We start from the raw sequence: 23,331 nt of genomic DNA, 5'->3' as shown, positions 1-23,331 counted from the left end.
ACTGAACTGATTCATATTGCACTTTCCATAAGAGAATTCCAGGATTTTGCTGCTCTTTTCTATCGTCATATTCTCTGCCACTTCCCTCTCATGGTGTCATGGTGCAGGAAGTATTTTGTAAGGCAACTCTTCTGACTTGAGCCAGACAGCAAACACCTCATACTCTACAGCTGAACAAGGTCTGTGATTAAATGTCTGTAACCGTGATGTCCTTTCCTGCAGATATAATTCAAAACAGTCAAAAAAAGATCCCAAACATGTTCTAAAAAGTTGTGAATGTGTTTTTCATTTTTCCCCGTATATATTTTTCAAAACTTTTTACAATTCTCATTTTGCAGTTATGAGCACGATGCAGGGATTCTACAGCTACCAGCCGTATACTGTAAGCTGTAGTGTTTCTGCTGAAAGAAGTAACAAATAGGCATCCAAACAAATATTTTAACTTTGTGAGACAGTTTCTAAATATTTACGTCTGTGAAACACAGCACCCCTCATTGAATTTCTTCATCTAAAAGTCTACATATAACAACAGCTATTCTGTAACTAGTCTGTGCTGTCAAAAAAAAAAGAGAAACATAAATTCAAAAGAAAGTTACACACAATGACATAAGTCCCTGCAAAGGGTTGAGAAACACTTTTGGGAAATGTGGACACGTACTGTATGACTTCTACATGATAAATACTCTGTTCTGTACATCGGAACATAGGAAGTAGAAAACAATGTGATTACAGTAAAAATAGGAACAACAGTGGAAAACACATTAATAGCTTGGTTATTAGTACCTGTTAGAGTCAGACTGACCTCCTGGTCAGTTGAAGGAAATGTCCAGTAGGGTCGGGGTATGTTAATCAAGTCAGTCCCAGCTAAGGGCCTTTACGTTTTTTTTTAATTTGCCCTGAAACAAAAGAAAAACACATAGAAAAACTTTCAAACTAACTTTTTTTAATCTAAACGCAAGGTGGCCAGTGTTTGCCTCAAAAATGAGGAAAACTGCTAGTATAAGCCAAATGTTTTTCACCAATGTGATACATTCACAGTGAGCTACATAATATGAGGTACAAATACAGCATTACAATGGCATTTAAATATGATGTTTAGACAATAAAAGCTATGTACATTTCAAAACCACGTACATTTTGTGCCCAGCTGTTCCATTGCAATTTAATCTTTCTGATAAGAGTTGTTGTTTTAGGAGATTCAAATTCAAAAGAAATGTAAGGCTTTTGGATAGCTAAAGTACTGTACACATAACAATGCAGACTCACAAGAAAGTCTAAGCTGATAAGTATAAGGCATTTGTTTGTCATTTTTAATTTATGCTGATTTTATTTCTACCAAAAAAAGCACAAAAGCATTTTTGTATTGATTTCTTTACAGGGGATAAGGCCCGTGTTTATTTTCAGCACAAAGCACTTAAAAGGAATGTTCCTCCCTCCTTCAAAGCATTGCTACTTCAAAATTACTGGTAACTCAATTATCTCTTCCAGACGAACTGTATAAATGTATAAATGGATAAAGTGAATGAAGTGAACAATTTTGTGCAGGATGAACTTACAGAAATGTGTGCTATTTTATTAGTAAATTATTTAATAAAATGCCGTCAAATATTTTACTGGATGAAACAAAACTAAAACAGTATGCTTAAAATGAAGCTGAAGTTGAAATGCAAGTTAAAAATCATTTAAAGTTAAAAAAAAAACACTTTTACAAAGCAGTACTGATGTAACGTACCATAAGACATGAAGAAGAAGACAGTGTAATAGCATAGATATGAAACTGATTTTGAGATTTGCCAATACTGTGGAGTTTCAATTGTTACTTTTTTAACTTATTACTCAATTTTTCAATTTAAAATCCTCCTTTAAACTTCAGTTATTCAAGATTTATTGTGACTAGCTGTTGCCAGTACAACAATGAAAAAATACAGTCCAGATCTACATATCATAGGAATTATCACACATAATTATTATTGTTAGGTTTGGATGTTTTGAAATGAAATTATTTTAAATACTGGTGATCCCCAGGGCTGTGTTTTGTAATCTTAACTACTTTCCATTTATATGATTGAAATAAAAATACAGGGAACTTTTGTTAATCTTTTAAAGCCTGCAGATGGCCCTAGCAGGATTGATTATTGGGGATGATAGAGAAGAGCTGAAGAATTACTTTGAACAGATAAGTTAATTGGAAAGGTGGTCTCTGTCTAGCATGCTTCATATCAATGATGACAAAAACCAAAGAACCGGTGACCTGTGATAGCAATATGTAACATTTTCAACCTCAGTGTTTGAACTGGAGTAGGACCAGTGTTTGAAATACCTAGGGACATTTAAACTTTGCAGAGGATAGCAACTGCATTTTGAAGAAGGCTAGTCAGTGTATATTTTTGATCAGGAAGCTGAAAGGGTTTAGAATGAGTCAAAACATTTTAGAGAGGGGTTATAGAATGTTAGCAGAAAGCACCCCTACTTTTGGTACAGTATCAAGGTGTGGTATGGTAGCATTAGTATCAAGAAAAAGGGGATATTGGCCAGAATTGTTAGTTAATACTGTTAGTAAAATAATTGGTTGACCACAGAAACAGCTTGAAGAGTTGCTAACCTCTCCCACCCTCTTCATCCTCATTTTCAACTGCTGCTTTCAGGGAGACATTTTAGAATGCCTATGGCCAAGACAAATGTATACAAGAAATCTTCTCTTCTTCTTTTGTATATTGTGCAATCAATATACAGTATTAAATGCAGCTAACCGATTCTCTCTTGTATGAAGCTATTGGTTTAGTTTAATATGGGTAAAGCAAGATGTGTGTTTATCAATGTGTTGAATGTATTTATGTTGAATGTTATTTGTTTTTATAGTTTTTTAATGGTGAAGCCAAAGACATATTTCCACCTGCTTGGATAGACAATAAAGGTAATAATATAAAGGTTGCACTGACTACTAATACTGATATAACCAACCCACAATAATGTTCAGTGTCTTCAGCTTTAGACTGGCATGATATACTTTTGAATGTTATGCATTTGGGCAGTTTGCAAATGATCTTCTCTTAACAGAGACCTGCTGAAATAATGGATTCACAACTTAAAACAAATCTCTTGAATAATTAAAAAAAACAAAAAGAATAACACTAACTATGAAGTATGAGAGAGCTCCCCAATTTCCTGACTCCATATTTAAGTTTTCCAATAAATATCTTTCACGGATTGTTAAGATAATGTGTGTCACTTAAAAATGGAGGAGGAATTAGTAACAATTTGGCAACCTCAAGGCAAAATTTCTTTCATTTTTGTCATTTTCAACCCACTCAAGTTTTCAGTCCCACTGTGTGATAATGAGAAAGCATCTTCAATGAAAGAGTTTCTATTAAGAATAAAAAAAACATAGCAATGCATATGACCTAGTTTCTAAAGCGTTCCTATCTGTTACTGCTGAGGCTGAGGAAGTTTTCAGTGCAGCTAAAGTATAAATGAGAATTTCTTCAAGGCATAGTTCTGTATTGGAGTCTCTCTTTATTGAGTGGCAGCTCAGCTGTGGGTTACTTGTTTGTAGAAAAGACATAGGTTTTTTACAGAACTAAGTATGAGAGAGACACCACAGTCCACTGAAGAGGCAGAGTGAAACATGCAACTAGATGAGAACTGCAGACATCAGAGAGGAACTTGGGGTGCTGCAAATAACATAAGGCCTCTGCAGAGGTTAGGATCTGAAAGTTTATGGTAAACAGGTCTTTCAGATTTATTCACCTATGAATAACGTGTTGCTTTGTTTCAACTTTTATCTGCCTGTTCTTTGACAATGAAATACAGTCCTTCTCATCTGTAAAAGATGTTCAATTAATAAATTAGATACAGTAGGTTAAATTTGAACCTTTTTTATCCCATTTTATTCAGAATAAAACCTGATGTATTAAAAGCTGCAAGATTTAGACACAGGGCAAATCAAAGATCAACCATGAGCTAAAATGAACCTCCTCAGCAATTCCATTAGTCAATTCTTTTTAGTTAATTCTAAAGATGATCAAGCTCTCAGACTCAAGGTACCCACTTATTCCTGGTGTGGTCTTAATGTCAATGATGATGTTTTATCCTTCTCTCACCAGCTTGAGAATTTTTGCTGGTGTTAGCTGTGCAATAACAAAGCTCATTATCCATCACACAAAACCATCATGTATTGATCTATTATGCCTGCTGGTTTGTAGTTAAAACTCTCATCAGGCCCTGCCTAAGGCCTATTGACATTCTATGAACCAGCCAGCATTGAACTTAAATAAACCATTACTCCAAGTGCATGATGGAAGCTGTATGATCAGTGCCAGGCAAATTAGCAAGGCAGCCAAACTGGCATTGTTTAACATCTTTAATGCTGTGCCAGGTAAGAAATGAGACCAGGCCAAAGCTCAGGATTTCATCTTAAGGAATAAGTAGGTTTGTCTTTGAATGTTTGACCAACTACTGTACTTCCAAATTTGTGTGCCATCTCTCTAGTCATATGCTGTTTCTTTAAAGGTTAAACTTCATATGGAAATGCAAAATGCACACACATTCCAGACATGTTTCACTCTTGTCAGTTAGACAGTGCTGCTGTGTTTTCTCTTCCACCTTTTATATTAGATAGAACTTCAGGTTCATTCCAGGGTGCTTCACATGACATTAAATTGCTCCCTAGACAGCACAAATAACGAGCAAGAATCCTTATACGTTTATATCCTTATATTCTTATATGTGGGTTCCAGTAGTCTTTACTAACAGTATACCTAGAACACGTAGATTTATTCATTATTCAGGAACTGTGAAGTGGATGAATATTAGGTAGAACTTCAGATACATTCTGATGCTTCACATCCCTTGAGACGAAGACACACCTGTGCCATTGAATACACATTAAGTTTTTTGTGCATTATATGTGGATTAAGGCTAGCTCTTTTTTTTTCTAGGAGATAAAAAAATGCCAGCAATATGAGTTCAGCACGTTGGTCTACAAATCTGAAGGTGTTCAATTTCAATAAAGTTTTACATTCAGTTGCCTGTAAATAAAAAAGCTACTTAATTTTTCTACCATTGATGTAACACTGACTCCTTTTGTATCACAGTCTCCTCATTAGTTTCTATTTGTTTGTTTGCTTTTCAACAGCATATAAAACAGAATAATTACAACGTGTTAATAATTGAAAACCTGACTTACTCTTTGGGATCCTATTTAGGATACCATTACAGCTGTGAGGACTGACAGCTAATAAAACTTTTTTTTTTTAAATTAAACTCATTTCAAAAGAATCATTCATCTTTTTTGTCTGAGAGACTGAGAAATTGTTTGGGGAAATAAAAAGATAATGCAATCGAAAAAGCATCTCTTCATTGTTTATTCACTGGCATAATACACTTAGCAAAGTATTCAGGCAACTCTAATCTGTCATTACAGAAAAGATATTGCTGTGCTGGAATCAGCCCAGAGAACAGCAACTGGATACATTCCTGGTTTCAAAGTAGTCCTAAGTTTGAATTAGTCCAAGTAGGTAGCTGCGTCAGCATGCGTAGGCTGCAAAGGAACAAGTAAAGGTTTATTCCATGCTGAAAAAGGAAGAAAAGAAACACAAAGTTTTGGCTGTGGAGCTCGAAACACATTGTGTTTCTTTTCTTCTCTTTTCAGCATGAAATAAACCTTTACTTGTTCCTAAGTTTTCTATATTGAATATTGTGTTGAATAAAGTAGTCTTAGTTATTTAATACTAACTATTTAATTGTGAAGTGACACCACTTCACAAAAAAGATATTCCTGCTATGGAATCAGGCCTAAGAAGAATGAATAGTTTCTTCCTGGGGCTTGAAGAAATGCCCTGGACTGACAGACAGGAACTAAACCATTTTACTCTTGAACAGAGAAGTTCATGAGGGGGGTGCAATTTGAATACTCAAAATCCCAGTGGCAATCTTTAAATTGAAAACATGTTTTTTAACAATGAAACACTGAAACAGGAACTGGAGGACACAAGCAGAAATGCATTAAGAACAGACATCAAGAGCACCTGTACACAAAGAGGTGTGGGAGTCTGGAACAAGTTACCCAGTGATGTAGACATAAAGGCTTCTTTCTAGAAATAACTGGATGAGACCCACGGATCCAGGGGAGCTAGATTTGGTTAACTATGACCTTGTCTCATTTATAATGTTTCTTTCCTGTGTTCTTATATTTGGCATTCAGATTAATGCAGAAAATAAAATGCATTTTCTATATGCACTTTTTACAAAGAGAACTGAATCAAATGTCGGTTTTCCTAAGGATATACATCTATCACTTTTCTCACTAAGAGGTAGTGTCAGGATGTGTCCTCTTATACAGCATGGGCGCTCTTGACAGATGTCTACACCAGGACTATGGCGTGATTGGGGGATTTGGTTTATTTTTTCTGTGAGAGAGGTAGACAATGTAGAGCAGAAAGTTTCAGAAAAGTGCAACCATTGTCACTGTCAGACCTTGCTTCAACTGCTTCAACGTGTGTCACCAAATCCGCCAACCAATGACTGACATGTCTTGGCTAAATTTCCCATTGGCCAATCACTGCCTCCTAATAATCCCCATCTCTGAACTGGCTTCATCACTCTGTTCTTCTTCCCACTGATGTGTGGTGAGCGTACTGGTGCACTATGGCTGCCGTCACATCATCCAAGTGGGGGCTGCACATTGGTGGTGGTGTAGAGTGGAGTGTCCAGAAAAGCGCTATATAAGTGTAAGCAATTATTATTATTTAACACAGAAAAATTCAGACATGAAAACAATAACTTTGTAATCTTCCCTCCTTACAAAGCCAAAAAATAAGAGGGTAGCTATGTGGAGCAGTGGATAGGGCACTGGCCTCTATAACAAGGAGGCTGTGAGTTCAAATCCTGAGTAAGGGATTGTAGGACTTTTGTACAAGACACCCCAAACTGCAACAATAACATACTCTGCTGTATTGTATACAGTAAATGAGTGCACACAGAAGTTGTTTTAGATAAAAGTATTTGCTAAACAAATTAGTACTAGCAGGAGCTACCTCACTGTTGTACTTCTGAAGAAAACTGCTAAATGAGCAGGGCCAGATGCAAAAACACCAGTTTTGCCAAAGGACCTCAAATAATATTATTTCTCTACTCATCTGCCTGTCACTGTTGACATGCTTTTTTGGTTGGCAAAAAAAAGTACCCTGGTCAGTATATTGCAATTAACTAAAGCCCAAGCTTTAAATGGGCAGCTAACAAATGTTTTTGAAATGACAAATTCCTTAAAAAAAACAATACCATTGACAGGGCCACCGTACTCCCCTTTCTGTAGTATCTTTATAGTGAAATTCTGGCTTCTTCAGGTGGAACACTTTTCAACAATGTATTGATCTATAGTTAATGGCTCCCATTACTATTTCATAAATAGTATTATCGAATGCTTCCGTTTATATTTTGCCAAAAGTAGTGCTTTCAAATGTGCTGATTTCCCAATTGCAGCAGTAAGGTCTTTAATATCCACAGAGAGGGGCATTAATGTATTCTAATCAATAAGAAGATACAGTGTCTCAGCTGCTGAGATCCTTGAAAAAGATTTGGCACAATTAAATGTCTGGGGTTATTTTGTCCTAGGGAGAACCTTGAAGTTAAGATGTCTCATAAGAAAAAGCAAAACATTGAGTCTAGACCATTGTTATGTACAAGATGATGCCACAGCCAGGATAAATAGGTATTGTATGGCTTTTTTTAGAAAAATTCAAACTGTTGTAACAGTTCCAAAAGAGGATGTGATTTCCAAGTCAGACACTAATAATATTAAATGCATAAAATCTGCAACTTAATAACTTTGTAAATGGATATAATAGAGTCACAGGCCCTTTGTTTTTATAAAGTTGTTAACATACAGAATTATAAGAAAGGTTACAAACAAGAAAAGGCCATTTGGCGCATCTTGTTCGTTTATTCGTTAGTAATTTATTCCTTAGTGGGTCTCAGCTACTGTTGTAATCCAGAACTGTGGCTTCAATAACATGGCTGGGTACCTCGACCCAGACTCCCACTACCCTTGGTGTATTGTGAACATAAGGGAAGATATTTTAATGACCACTATGCAACAAGGGATTGAGGGAAATTTAAAATAAAAAACACTACCTAGAGGGGACAAAGCGGTAAGGTTCCCGTGTAAATAACAGGATAGGTTGTCTGACACTTGTCAGAGGAAGACCCTCATCCCCTCGGTCGAGCAGGTGTGAGAATGTAGTAGTCGCAAAGTGACTTTTGACAGATTCCAAACTGGTATGTAAATGCATGAAATTGCTCCCTAGACAGTACAAATAATGAGCGAGTATCCTTATATACATTTCATGTATTGTATTTTTCAGTAGCCTTTACTAAGATGTACCTAGAACATGTAGATGTATTCATCATTTAGGAACTTTTAAGTGGATGAATATTAGATAGAACTTGAGAAACTGCACAATTTCATACCCCTTGACCTAGATACACAGAATACTCTATTAAATGTTTGTTAATAACGAAGCCAAAGAAACCTTACCAATTCACTGCAAACAGCAGATCGTGGCTTGAACAATCATCTTGCTGACGCAGTAAAAAGGGCATCGGTACTCACAAGACAGTCCTTCTCAGTGTCCAAACCTATTCCGTAGAACACCATGGACAGCTCAGATCTAATTAGCAGCCAATATATAAATACACCTCTTTATCATAATATGTTTTGCTTCCATTGTGTTACACTGTGTTTACAACATTCATATCACATATTAGAAAAGCACAATGCTGTAGTGTTAATAAGATTGAGGAGCATGGTATGAAACATGCCTCATTAATAAATTAATTCAATTAGCGATATGCTTCCAGGAAATCACATATTCCTTACTGTGGTGAGGACACGATATGGCATCTGAATCTGGCATTCAGGAACTGGCTGACTGGGCACACATCTGTGATCCGATGTTGTTCTCAACAAGGCAGCTGCAGGAGGTGTGAATCTGGCTTCTGCAATCCTGTATATTAGAGAGGGGAATAATTGTGTGGAGTTCATTTCTTTGAGGAAAAATACAATCAGGCCATTTGGGGACACACTGGTGTGAGGTATGGGGCTCAATGGCTCAGCGGGTCCCCCAAAATGTAGTCTATGGTCCTGCAAAGAGGATCTTTCCGGATCAGGGAGGCTTCAGAGCTCTCATCCACTTTCATTCGCTTACATATGGGCTGCAACTGGGAAGTAAAAATATACAGACCTTCTGAATTCGTATGGTTTCTACTGGAGCTGTGCAGTGCCCATGTTTGTATCAAAGGAAATAGCAATCCTGTTTTTAAACCCCATCAAACTACAAAAGCAACAGCACCAAAATAAACAGCCATACAAAGAAAATGCTTTAAATGCTTTTTGTTTCATGCTTCAGTTGTATATGAACTTGGTTCCAGCAACACTCAGTTGAACTGATATTGCTGTGTAAATATAATGAGGCAGAATTGAAATTCAGAGCTGTTTTAAAGCTGCAATTAGTTTGTCTTTAATTAAGACACTGCTCCTACTGTGTTATTTAAAGACCCACTCTAGTATGCTCAAAGCTGAGATTACAAATTAGCACGTAAATAACCCAAGGAGGAGAATAAAGACTAACAATATATTGGCAAAAATACACAGCACAAACACATTTTTCTCTCTCCCTCTGCATGTTGCCCTGGCTGCACTGCAGTCATTGCATTTGACCTCTGCATACTGGATGTTTTCAACCTCCATATTTCCCCACTGTGGCTTTGCTGCCTGTTTCCATGTCTTTCTTTTTAGGAAAATTATTGAATATTTCATACGATGTGCTGGATTGACAGCCCTGGTAACCAAAGCCCTTTCCCTTACTCCCAAAGCAGATTGTGCTCTCCCTGATGTAACCAAAAACCCACCTTTCTGTCTCTGTCTTCTCCTTTCTATATAAAGCATTATACTGCTCTGTGTAAAAAAACAACAGCTTGTTTGCATACCGACAGTGTTACAAATCACTCGCAATTTCATTTTGTGCTCTGGATAACCTGCTATTTCTCAAAAGTAGCAAAACTGAAAGTGGAACAAGATGAACAGCTCACATTTAACCGTTTTAGAGGGCATCCAAGTGAAGTCTAGTAGAAGTAAGGGAAGCGTACGTTTTGAATAAATCCTTTCCTTTAAGTATGCTACACACGTTGCTCTCAGGGGTATTTGCTTCTGCGGCCTGAATGTCAATCCATCTCCCCCCCTCCCTCCCCCCCAGCGTTAACCCTGGAGTCCTGCATCGTCTTCCCTTCCCATGCAACACTGCTGTGTCAGCCCCTGCGCGTGCCCTTCCCGTGATATTGACATTCCTCTCCCAGCAAGAGCGCCAGCTGGCCAATAATGGGGATCCCAAACGGGAGGAATTGAAAAAAAAAACAGCAACTGGCGGACTGAGGTATGGAAAAGGCCCAGGCACACTACAGCTGCTGTCCGCGCAGAAAGTGCGGAGGTGCTTTAAATATTCATTCACCGCTCACAAAAGCAGCTGGATCCCCAGCTCACGTTTCCCTCCCCTCCCCATCTTAGTGTCGGCTCCTGTTCTCCAGGAATCGATGGCAGCCTCCAATGCTGATTATGTGCCCCTGCAGCTGATGGCCAACTACAACACACCCATAGTTTGTGCCACAGCCTCACGCTCACGATCATCTTTCAAAGCCCAGTCAAGGAACGGACCCATGTGCAGTACGTGACACTTGAGGACAGTGCAAATTGTTGTTTTCAAATGAGACCATAACTTAGTTACAAAAAGAGGCATATCTTAGAATTTCTTGGTATTTATTCAGATGTAAGATGTAGATGGAATTAAATTTGACTTCTCATTGAAGTACTGTAAAGACATGGTCACAGAGTGACCAAAGTGGGGGTAGTAACTTTGAGCATAAATATAATGTTTCTCTCAGATCTGAGGTGTACATTTTTCTTGGTCTGCCAGCCTGGCTTGTTTTGATCAAGGTCTCCAAGCCTTCGTGACGCAAACTCTATGTTAGTTGGCAATCAGCAAAGATTGAACGACACGCTGTTTTCCTCGATGCCCGTTAATTACCCCACAATCAGTGGTGATTTGGGATTATGAAAGAGGCTTACCTGGACTTGGGATAGAAGAAAAGCACAAGGAACAAGGCATGAAAAGACAAATCTCCACAACTGCTGCCAATCGGCATACAGGAAGTTCAGTAATTAGCCCCCACTCATTAGGTCTGCCTATCCCCTCTCACCTAGGATCACCAGACACTCCTGCCCCTCATTCACTCCAGTCCTGGACTTCTGACCACAAAAGGGAGATACCAGAACCATGAAGACCGAGCAATAGAAATTGGGGGACACATTGCACCACTAGACACAGGAGAGGACTTGGCGACCAGAGGGGGACTCTACAGAGAGCAGAGGATGGCTCAGGCACTATCTTCCTCCCCCAGTGCTGTATATGTTACAGAGAGACAGGGCAGGGAGAGTATAATGGGACATACTAATTGGGACTATGGGTTCTGGAGAGAACACTATTGGCAATAGAGGGACTAGAAGGAGTTTAGTCTCTTCCTTCATGTTGGAAGAAGGAGGTTCCCCAGGATACTGGACTGCTTTTTTATGCGGGAAAGTGCTGCTGTTGGATTGTTCTGCACTGTTGTTTTGATTACTTGGGTATATAAGGTTCAGATGTGTTTCTGTATGTGTCCCTGATGGATACCTTGTTTTCTAGTGTTCGATGTATGGAGTAGACAGTGACAGCTATTGAGATAGTGGTGATTCTGGGAGGTACAAAGAACCTGTTACAGGGAGCAGGGTAAGCCTCTTAAAATTGCTTGGTGGTGTAATTGGCTACAGTTCCTGCTTATTGACATGTCCACTATATATCTGTGACACAGCTGTGGCAATATTAAAATGAATGAAAAACATCACCCTCTGGATATCTACAGACAATCTGTCACTTGCCCATTGTGACTAAAGAAAGCTGCTGGTAAGATGTGTGGGTGCCTGAAATCTTTCATGGACATGCAGGGTGCAAGGCAGGACTACAACCTAAACAGTACACCAGTTCATTGCTGGACCAACTCGGAGATGACGAGCGTGTCTTCAGAGGAGGGGTGGAGAATAGAGCACCAAACAAACACAGGGACCCAAGGGCTTGGCACAGACCTCCTAAAACTAATAATGCACAGGACAATTGCATAACCATGCCACAGCAAATGAATTGCGCTGCATTTTCATTACATTTTCATATTCCTGAGCAAGCATTGCAGACCATGCATCCATTCAAACCCAAGACAAAGGAACACATCCCAGAAGGAAGATTCCTTGATTGGTCCATGATGGCCACAGCCCCACAGTTCTACAACATCAGCTGCTTTAGTTCAGGCTAAGCAGAAGTCTTCCACAGAGCAGTGCAGGTAACTTCTCAGTTCAGTTTATTTGTCATATGGATGGAGGTTTTTACCTGTTATGCCTTCTGGCATGTAGGGGTGGCAACATCCTGCTGCTGTTACCATAACATTGTTTTTTTACAGGACAGGGTAAAAAAACAATGTGCCCAACCTCCAACATGGAGGACCTGGCACCTGACATGGGACACGAACCCACTACCCTGAGATTATGAGTCTCAGGCTCTACCAACAGAGCAGGTCAGGGTACAAGTGCAATGAAATGATTTGCATGTGTGTTCCAATACAGAGACATTAAAGGAATCACCAAATACATAAACACAGAAGAGCAGCAGCAACAACAGCAAGTTAAATAACATACAACTTAGAAAACAAGTCAATCAAGCAGTATGAGAGGAAAAAAAACATCAGTGTGAGCCAGAGGTAGGCCAAGGACTTACAGTATAAAGCTAAACCTAAACTGGTTGAGTATTCTCTTATTCAATTCAGCCTCAGCAGTCCCTGGTACACTCTATACAATGATAACCATGTTCAGTCACCTGGAAGATCATTTGCTTGATTACTCCAGTTTTAACACAGAAGTAAATGGTTGCGTATCGTTTCTGGTTAAAACATAGCCCATGTGTTAAAATCAGTTTTGCCATTTTGTTTTCCCTTTTTTAGTTTTTCCAACTAAATAAATTATCAATGTAGGCCATCAGCCTTATTTGCATGCCGTGCAAATAAGCTGCCATAGTCCCACCTCTGTAGCAGAGATAAAAGGTATAAAATACCTCCTGCACCAACCAGTTCCATGTTTGTCTAGTAAAAGCTAGGAAGTCGAGTCATAATTTGGTGCGACTTCTCTACACTCGAGGTTTTAGTGGGTTATCGTGGGATATACAAACGTTCGAGAACACCCAGCTGTGGGACAGCACTTTGACGCAGTCAGAACCCCAGGTGAAGTCAGCAGTGGGGGGTCTGTGGGGTTCATGTGTAGGAGCAGATGGATACTGATGAAGAGCTGATGTTTCTATCCCTGGGCAGCAGCTTAGGTCAGTGGCAGTGGTAAAACATTCTCTCCAAACATTTCTCAAAGAAAAAAACATTTTCTCAAAAATGTTTGTTTCTAACTTACATTTGTTTATAAGCTAAATAAACTAAGCCCTCCTGGCTCCCCTCAGCCCCCACACTTATGCACACAGCAGTTTATCCAAAGACATACATCAATGCGTCAAAAGCTGGTTTAGCATGGTGGTGATTTTTTCTTTTGGGTCAGCAGTAACAAAATTGCAGTTTCTGCTTTAGTCAACCAACCTTAAAAGCGTCCTGTGTCTCTGCAATTTCTTGTTGAATCCTGAATCTCAGAGAGTACTTCCAGAGCCACTGACTTGAGCTGTAAGTACAAAGAAATTTGCACATATCTGAAAAAGGGAAAGACTTTGACCTATTAATCATCTCCCATCCCCGAGATTTCAGCAAATCCCACTAGAATGTAAAGTACCGAGTAACACCTTAAATGCAGTACTTGCTTAGCATTCCAAGTGGGTACAGAACAGGGACTGCAGAGACAAGGCAGCCTTGAAATAGGTCAGGGATTAGTGTACTGATCTGAACAGGGGGGTTCAGATACCATGCACTAGATCAGCACCAAGGAGAAATAATCCAGATTCTATAAATGTATAAAATGTTCTTCCTGGCAGTTTGAATTGTGTACTTTGATTTGTGTTTCACTGTGGATCATGAAAATGTCCAGTGGGTCAGTGCCTTTTTTACAAGGATTTTTACAAGCCCCCTGATCCGTACTAAAAATGCTCAGTTCTTTTAGACTGTCAGTGTAGGATATCCTTTAATCCTTGGAATGTACCTTACAGTAGCTACAGTCACAGTTTGGTGAACTTATTCCAAAGCAGCAATCTATTTTATCATGTGGTGATCACAATTGTAAAAAAAATCTAAATTATTTCAAAACTTGAGCTCCATCTGTCTCAGATTATATAGTGTGCCCACTAACCCTTGTTATAAGATGCAGTTGACTGATGGATGTGTTATGGAACAGAGAATCAGGGGAGTCTGACCTTTCTTATGTTCTTAACAGAGCATCTCTTATCAGGGCTTACAAAACAAGCAGCAGAATCCAAAATCTTCATTATCATGTGTTACTGTAAGTAACAGGGGCATAATTTGTCTTTTCAATGTTGAATTTCCAGTCCATGAACCTAAAATTCAGCACCTTATTATCCCAAATCAAACTTAAAATGTTGGAATAAAGCATAACAATTTAAAATAAACCTGGATTTTCGGGAAAACAGGCCTAGCAAGCAACTTATTCAAGAAGAGAAAGAGACCAACTTTACTCTCCAGAGATAAATTTACTGGAGACTTGCAGTTCAGTGTACAAAACAGCTTTAGAAAACAAAGAGAATTCCTCAATTTTTACACTGTTTAAGTCATCCTAAAATCTGGCTTTGGAGATAATGCCTTTGAAGTACCATAACAATGACTCCAAACCGAGACGATTCTTCAGATACTCCCTGATCAATCTATCAGAATTAACCAGGAACAAACTTTCTGATGTAGAAATAAGTTCTCTCTACCAAGCATCAAGTCTGCCTTTCCAGTCTGTGTTTCAGAAGTCATAACCTACTCAGCACTGACAGATGGCAATACTTGAAGATCATCTGACACAGCGTCTTGTTCCTCTCATTTCCTGTGAAGCACCCTGTACTCTGATCTCTGGTGCCTGGACTACCCAGTGCTCTCAGTTTTTCCAGCATTTTAAAATCACAAGGCTTGCCAAGATCTGGGTGAAGTGTGGAAATTAGAGTCAATACAGAGCAGGGGAAATTGCGGCTGAACATGAAATCTGCTGTCTATGTCACAGCAGAACAAAGGCTGCCCACCTATCTGCCCTGTGCTCAGAAACTGCTGCCATGGATTCTTCTTTACACAAAGAGTGTAGGGGATAAGACACCCAGACATGCTGCCAAAGTTGATACCCTTGTTTCTTTCATGAAATGGCGGAATGAGATCCTTGGATTAATTAGCAATAAAACATGCCATATGGACCAAAATTGCCTCCTGTCATTTGTAGTCTCTTATGTTTCTAAAGCAATCCCTAAATTGTTTTGTAATTGCTATACTGAAAAGACAGATTCAGAATCAATCTTTGCTGTGGAGCACGTGATAATGCCTAATCACTGAATATAGCTGCTAAACTTGAAAAAGAGCTTGGAGTTGATACTATTATCCATTCACTCTTTGATGTGTCAAAGGTTGCTGCCAAACAGGTGTGCTTACAATATTGCGACCAGAGAAAAGATACTTGTCAACAGTTGCTGGACCTCATTAACACTTCTGCAGCAAAGTGTGTGTCTCCTCTGGTAGTTGGTGATGAAAACTGAGTTCAGAATAAGAAACGGGCCGAAACATTTCCCCCTCCACCTAAGAAGTTCCAAAGTCTGGTCTTAACAGCCAAGATTATGGCCAATATCTTCTGATAATCAATTACAGGCCTCACACAACTCTACTGGACAATGCAATGTTGGTCCAGCTGAATAAAGTCAACAGTGAAAAATAGCTGGCAATGTTGGTGCATGATTGACTGTTGTGGACAATGCATCAGTTGAAAAGCCTAGGACTGCACCGATGTTAAGACTGAACGTGTATAGTCTGAATTTTAAATGACAAATTTCACAAGAAGGTCCATAGTACTGTATTAACAGTAAAACAGTACAAGAACGAATCACCAGACAAGTCTGCAACAGTAAAAACACCTGCGTTTATCTGCAACTGTCTGGTTGCATGCTGTCAGAACTGGTTGGGATGTAGGTGGAGAAGTTTGGAATGTAACACTTTTTACTCACAACTCACATCTTTTCTACTTAATTCCTGCGTTTGGTTACCACTTCCTTACAGCACAACCTGCTCAAGCAATCAAAATATTCTCCTCCATGGCTTTTCTGGTCACACCCCATCGATTCTTCTGGCATCTGAAGTCTGTGCTGCAAGGGACATGGATTCAGCATGAAGATTCTTTCAAATCTACCATTGAGAAGGCATTGAGAGTTAGGTTATTAACCTGTTATCAAGGGGTTTGAAAGACAAATGGTCTCAGTCAGTTGAGTTGACAATTACACTGAGAAATAAAAGCAGTGTTTGAGAGCAGCAAACATTACTATATAAAATCTACATTAAAATACACATGTACACGTAAATGTTTTCTTTATATGGTGCATTGCTCACATTGTACTTCCCCTGATTTGCTGCTCTCTGAAAACGGTGCAGAGGAGTAAGCATTAATCATCTGACAAGACCTTCTATTTTGCCTTAAACTGATTAATGCAATATCCCTGAGCTGCACACAGAATGCTTCAGTTCCACAGACCAGCACGCATGAATAAAGTTCCAGCTAAATCACCCAAGACGAGGATTTAATTTGTCCTCCATAAAGCCAAGACGACAATGCTGAGTCTGCAGGTGAAAAAGAACAAGTGTAAATTCTATGTACTGCTTTCACTTGCTTATAAGGAATTACCAGTGATACAAGACCTGAAGGTACAAGATAGACATCACTAGTCTATCTGTTCTGACTACAGCAGATTCTGAATTGTGTTGTTGCAGTGCAGAAACACTTTCCTCTGTATCTGAAATCAGTGATCCAGTGATCCAAATCAGTGATCCAGGATGGGACATGACATACTGTGCTGCAGGTCTCCCTGTTTTGATAGTCCACAGTGTGGGTAAAAATAATGTGTCCCTTTTGCATGTACATTGCAATTACCTCAGTGTCAGCGTCAAATCAATAATGCAATAATGCAATAATGCCCTAACTTAAATCTAATTATATTTCGGTCTTTGTCCTTCCCCCTTCACATTAATGTATTCATTCATTCTTTTTGTTAAGAGTTTCGATATGCAAGTTGTGATAAAGCCAATGATTAAAATATGTGGTTTTGAGCGAGCTACTAGTGTTTTTGTTACCTTTGAGTTAGCAAGAATTTTGCTAATGTCCCAAAAGTAGTGGAAAGTCAATTTAGAAAGGTTGAAGGAGAAGAATACTCATGCACTTTTACAATTACATGATTACGAAGAGGAGCTGAATAAAAGAATCACAGCTCATCTCAAAATTTGAAGAAATCTGTCACCTGCCATGCAATTTCCTGAGTTCTGGATTGCAGGTTTGAAGGTAAGTGAAATAACCGCTAAGAACATTAAGACCTTCCTAACAAGCCGCAACAACCTAGCTCAGAAATCAAGTTAAACTTCTGTCATCCACTCTAACTGCAATGATAAAAAATTATAGTCCATTGAAATGTTAATAGAAAAACATTAGACAGATCAGAGCTGATAATACTAGCTTCCAGGCCGACTTAGACTTTAAAGCTAGTCCCTAAAGAAGACCTGGAGAAATGCCAGAAAATGCAAAAAAGCTATTAACCCTCATAGTTTACAAAAAGGTAAACCTGGTCCAGAAGACAGAGATTACTGACCTCTTCCTGGTCCAAAAGCCGCACCCTAAACGCTTCCAATTACACTGTATGTCCCAACTAAGCAAAGGGAGCCTGGGACACATAAAATGACAGATTACGTCTTCAGTTGTGCAAATCTATTCTATCAATCTATTTCACAACTCAATAGATCTAATTTAAAATACGATCTCTTGCAGCTTCCTGTCATCGTTTCATTGCAGGTAAGTTTCTTGACAGAGCATCTGGTATTGGTGTCTTCATAACTAAACCGATTAAATGGATAAAAAAGGTAACGTAATGAATATAATCTCCACCCACAGCTGTGCTCTGCTAAGTGGTAAACAAGACATGGAACAGTTTGGAGTTCTTTTGAGAACCTTAATGACCTTCAAGATTTCAGAACAATGGTTCAACACCAATCAAATGCACTATTCCTGCACATCATAGGGTTACCTAGAAAAGGAATGATCATGTCATCTATTCATTATGCAATGAAAGGATTTTGAGTCTCTACTGCAACCTGAAACCTGCTCTCTAAATTCAATTGTTCGTACAAGCTTGAGTGCCGATTCAGTTTATAAGATGCTTGTGTTACTTCCCTGGATTACCCTTGACCTACTGAGGCTGAGAACAATGCCAACAGTGTCCATCATTTTACAATTTTGAAACCTCTTAAAAACAAACTTAGGAAAGGAACTTAGATGCAGTACCAGGCAGTACTGTTTAAAGCACTTTCTTTCCCAAGATGAAAGATCCAAGTACTGCAGCCCAAAGAACAGCCTTTGAACAAGCAACTGATGTATAGCCTACAAGAGTGAGATATTTATTAATTAGCATTAATTAGCATTGCTGTTTGAAGCGAACCCTAACAAGGATATTATAAAAGTGTAGATGATTTTAAACTTTTATCTGGATACCTAGATGGTTTGTATAGAATGCTTTATTGGAAGCATTTGTCTCTGCTGTTCAATGTTTCCCCACTTTGAAGAGCTGTTTCATCTGAGGGACATTTCTGTGCTACCATTTCTGAACGCATAGGAAAATATATGCAATATGCTTAATTGTTTTTTTGGTTGTAATAGCAGATTTTAAGTGGGTATTGGTAAAAGTGCTACACAGGGTGACTACCACAGATCAGCTACAGTTGAGAATAGTGAATACAGTGCCTTTCCCTTTCCGGCATCCTGTACTGGTTATGAGACTGCTTGTGCATTACAACAAATCACAAATCAAATTAGAGCAATTTTTTGTCTTTGCTGAAACTTCATGAAACACTTCAATCCAGTCATCCTGTGCTCGTTGCATAAAAGCAAACATATATTTTAGGAAGAAAAACAATGTTTTAGCTTGCCCTCTAGAGTACTACATACTGGCTCACAGCAAGAGACCCTTGTTTTCACTTTAAAAAAAATTACTGACCTTCAGCAAACACCTACAGTACAGTACAATTCCACAGCCGCACTTTAAAAGCTATTCTCACCAGGGGGTTTTTATTTCTGAGGTACTTGACAACTAGCAATTGAAGTCCGGTCTTTCAATTAAAGTCTTGGGAGAGGCAGGTCATTGCTCTGACTGGCAGGGATAAACAATTCAGCACAAAAATGACTGTGCAGAGATTAAATGAGATTCCTCTGGTTAACCAACATAAAAAAAACTCAAATCTCTTACTAGTAAAGAGTCTCAAAACAGGAGATTAAAACTCTGGTCCTTCAAAACCACAGGATTTTTTAGTTTAATTTCCTTTAATCAAATAAATTAAGTGTCGTTTGGTTTATGGTGTTCGGAGTGAAGTTGGTATTCAGATGGGTTTTCTTTGCATCTTTTTCAAAATACATGCTGGCTGTCACGCCCTCTGCAGCCAGAGGGCGCTCCTTCTCTGTCCTGTCCCTAGTTTCCAGTCTGCTGTCCTTCCTGGTCCTCTCTTTCCCTTGGGCTATATATTTCCGGGTCTTGCACTCTGTCCTCGCTCAGCATTGATGTTCGGATGTCCTGTGACCCGCCTAGCACCAGGGCGCCCCACGTCCACTCCCTGAGGGCATAGGTTTCTATACGGCATTCCTGAACTCTTTGCACTAATGAGCCCGGGCCTTTTTCCCGTCTCGCCGCTACGCATATGGGTCTTTTTCTGCTCTCCTGCTTCCCACGGTTAGTCCCTTTGGACGTCCGTGACACTGGCTAGTTTAACTGGCATCTTTAAATTGTCCCGGTGTGTTTGTGCCCTGCAATGGACTAGTGACTCACCTAGAGTGCAGTCCCACCATGTGCCCTGTGCTTCCAGGAAAGCTTTAGGTTGCCATCAAAGTGTAGTTGTCATGAATATAAAAATAAACATTTTCTTAAATTCAGATTCATTTCTATTTGAACTTATCCATGATCAGGTACGATACACAAAACAAAGACCTGTGATGTAATTGGAATAACAGAAAAATGGCATCAGAGAGTAATGGTACAGTAAGGCATTCAGCATTAGTGGATACAAAGCAATCTGGAAAGATGAGAATAATGGGAGAAATATAGGTGTAAAACCGCACATTAAAAGAGCATTCAGGTACAGAAACATAACCTAAAAAAAATCAAGGTTCTCAGAATCAATAAAGCTCAGGCTTAAAAAGCAAAATATTCAAAGAGCATAGTTTTGGAAGGAGCAGTTTAATCATGAATGTACATTATTTGAAAAGGAGGAAGTAAGTATGATGGTAGATTTCAATTTTCCTCACTCAGATTGGGAGCAAAATTAACGTCTGCCTTCTTACTCAGTTCATCTGAGCACCTACTGAAGAAATGGCTGTGTTGATTTAGTGAAGGCTGCGCAGGTTATAACAAAGAAATTCAATTCAAGAAAACAGGCTGCAAAGAAATGAGACAAGCTTAAGAGACCTATAACAGGATTGTATAAACACAGAATGAGAAAAGTATGGTTAGCATCACTTCAAAGATATATTGCTTGACACACTGTACAGAACAGATTTGTCCCAAGATTATACTGTATAATTAAAAAGAAAGACGTGGCAGGGATGGCTTAATACATCCATTAAAAATAAATAAACTGTAAAGATAGCACCTACCAGTTAAAGGGTGACAAAACTGAAGTAATTGTAGGCTAGGAGGTCTTACAGCTAAAGTAGTGGATTATCTGTATGAAAATAAGATTCTTGGGGAGAATTAACAAGGATTTAGGAAAGGCCGGTCTTACTGAACTACTTTTACAGAATTCTTTAAACAAGCAAGAGCATTAATGAATACAAACATATGATTTGATATATTTGGATTTTCAGAAAGCTTTTGATAAAGTTCACAAAAGAAAAGGAAGTGTACCAATTGCTACACTACAGTGAATGGCTGACACAATTAATAGATTATCAAAGGGGACTGTATTAGGAGCTCTGGTGAACATTACAGTTTTCCCTATAGACTGTTTAGTTAAGCTCTCTTTTAGTACACGTGCCTGCTGCTCTCTCAATCTCATGGGACTCCACCAGAAAGGTGCATGGTTTTAGCAGTCTGGTTCAACAATAAACAGCTGTTTGGGATTCATTGTAGAGTGTTAAAAGTACTGTTTGCTTCCAACAGAACTGGACTTATTAAAACACATAAATGACAGTTCATGAGAAACAAATATCTTTATATATATATGTTTATTTCATGTTCCAAGATGAACTGCTATGTTCAAGTGAATGCTTGAATTAGGTTGACATTAATAATCAATCAAAGGGGCCTGTATTGGGACCTCTGGTCATATAAATGACCTAAATTGTTATACAGATAGTCAACTAAGTATGTTTTCATACATGTTGTTTGGTGACACCAAATGAAGAATCAGCAAAAATTGTTGAAGCAGGAAAGGGAAATCCTAAGAACAGACAAAATTCAAGACTGGGCAATTACCTGGCTGATTACATTTAATGCAGACAAATTCGGAGTTCTGTATTCAGGCATTGAATACACACTATATATCCAAGCAGTAAACTGGTGAGCTTTAAGAAGCTACTTAAAAAGCTTTAGTACTGACAATACATACAGTTTATATTCTAGACAACGCAGGGATGCAATTAAAGAGGCAAACAGAACTTAAGCATAACAGTAGAAGTATAGAATTTAAATCAGGAGGTATAGTGTTAATATGACCTAATATGTGTGCAATTTTGGTCACCATGTTGCAAAAAGATATTGCTGCTCTGCAAACAGTCAAGAGAAGAGCTACCACATATGGTACATTTCTAAGCTCAAAGGAAAATCCTGCTCAGACAGGCTAAAAGTACTGACAATTTTTAGTCTCGATAAGAAACAACTACAAGGTGACCAAGTATTCATAGTCCTCAAGATAACTGATAAAGTCATCTAACTGAACTTCTTCCCAATCCACAGTGAAACACAAATCATAGGTACAGTAGGTGAAACCAAACGATCTGGTTAAGCTGAAAATGAGAAGGGGACAATCTTAGGTTGTTATGTCTAGTAAGACATTTCCTTAATAAAACTTACTTTGGTGTTTTTGCAGAAAAAATGCATCCCAAGCAGGGTATTGTATGTCCTTTTGTAGAGTGGAATGAGTTGATACCATGTACTCTGAAAATACCAAATACAAAACAGATAAGACATGCTGTAACAACTACTTTGCCAACAACAGATTTTAAGAATGCAGTCTGCATTTACAGTAACACTGCCATAGACTTATAGACATACAGTATGCCTACAGGTAGGTTGAGTTCTGGAAATGGTTGTAACAACCTGGGAATTAATAACATTATTTGCAATTCATCTTATAAACTTACTGATTGCTTGACTGCACCTTCTACAGTATGCAATTTAACACTCTCGTGCTGTAATATTCCTACAGCAAAGTTAAGCAGGACTCTTCATTAAAGTGCTTTTTGTTGCACATATGCTCTACAAAAAGATAGGCTTGGTCAGTGATGAGGCCAAATACAGACGAATACAATGGTTTGTAGAGTGTATGGCCAATGCAGACATCCAGCATGGACACAACAGTGACATTAGCTGCAATGCAGCCTGTGATATACAGTACAGTAGAATCATGGACGTTTCTATCACCATGTCAAGCAGCACAAGCAACACTGTAGCTGGCTTAGAATAAATGCTGTGCTAGCATTTTGCCCATGATCCAAAGTGACCATTACAGTCTTCCCTGTGGACTGTGTAAGTAAGTTCTGTTTCAGTACACATGCCTGCTGCTCTCTGCATCAATAGGAATCCAGCAGATTGAAGGATTTGATTAAAGGAGTTTAGCAGTCTGGTTCAGCAACAAACTGCTGTTTGGGATCATTTGAGTGTTAAAGGTACTCTCTGCTTCCAACAGAATTGCACCCATTATGAGAGGTGAATGCAAAAAATCTCCATGTCTATTTATTCCACATTTAAACAGTTCGGTGATTTAATCTTGTTTTCCATTTGGTTTGTGCAAATGCAAGCTTCTTGTTTAGTGACTACTGTATAGATTAAAGATGTCATGTAT

General features: G+C 38.7%; 1 protein-coding gene across 8 annotated transcripts in view; it reads right to left on the bottom strand.

Moving 5' to 3' along the window:
• tmem229b (transmembrane protein 229B) overlaps positions 1–23,331 on the bottom strand; it is a 35,015-nt gene that overhangs the window by 10,069 nt on the left and 1,615 nt on the right. Inside the window, exons 2-6 of one of the 8 annotated variants that reach the window (XM_069193393.1) lie at positions 22,341–22,424; positions 16,261–16,391; positions 13,705–13,783; positions 8,876–9,002; positions 784–896 (exon numbers count right to left, since the gene is read on the bottom strand). Coding sequence is in view for 5 of the 8 variants with exons in the window: in XM_069193387.1 (XP_069049488.1) it covers positions 8,876–8,899 (24 nt within the window). In the remaining 3 variants the exon portion in view is untranslated. The other 7 variants (XM_069193387.1, XM_069193388.1, XM_069193389.1 and 4 more) reach the window with 7 other exon arrangements.

The sequence above is a fragment of the Lepisosteus oculatus genome, chromosome 8 (assembly GCF_040954835.1).
Source record: "Lepisosteus oculatus isolate fLepOcu1 chromosome 8, fLepOcu1.hap2, whole genome shotgun sequence".
In the NCBI taxonomy this organism is placed as follows: Eukaryota; Metazoa; Chordata; class Actinopteri; order Semionotiformes; family Lepisosteidae; genus Lepisosteus; species Lepisosteus oculatus.
The sequence above is the reverse complement of the archived record's forward strand: the minus strand, read 5'-3'. Positions and strand labels throughout refer to the sequence as shown.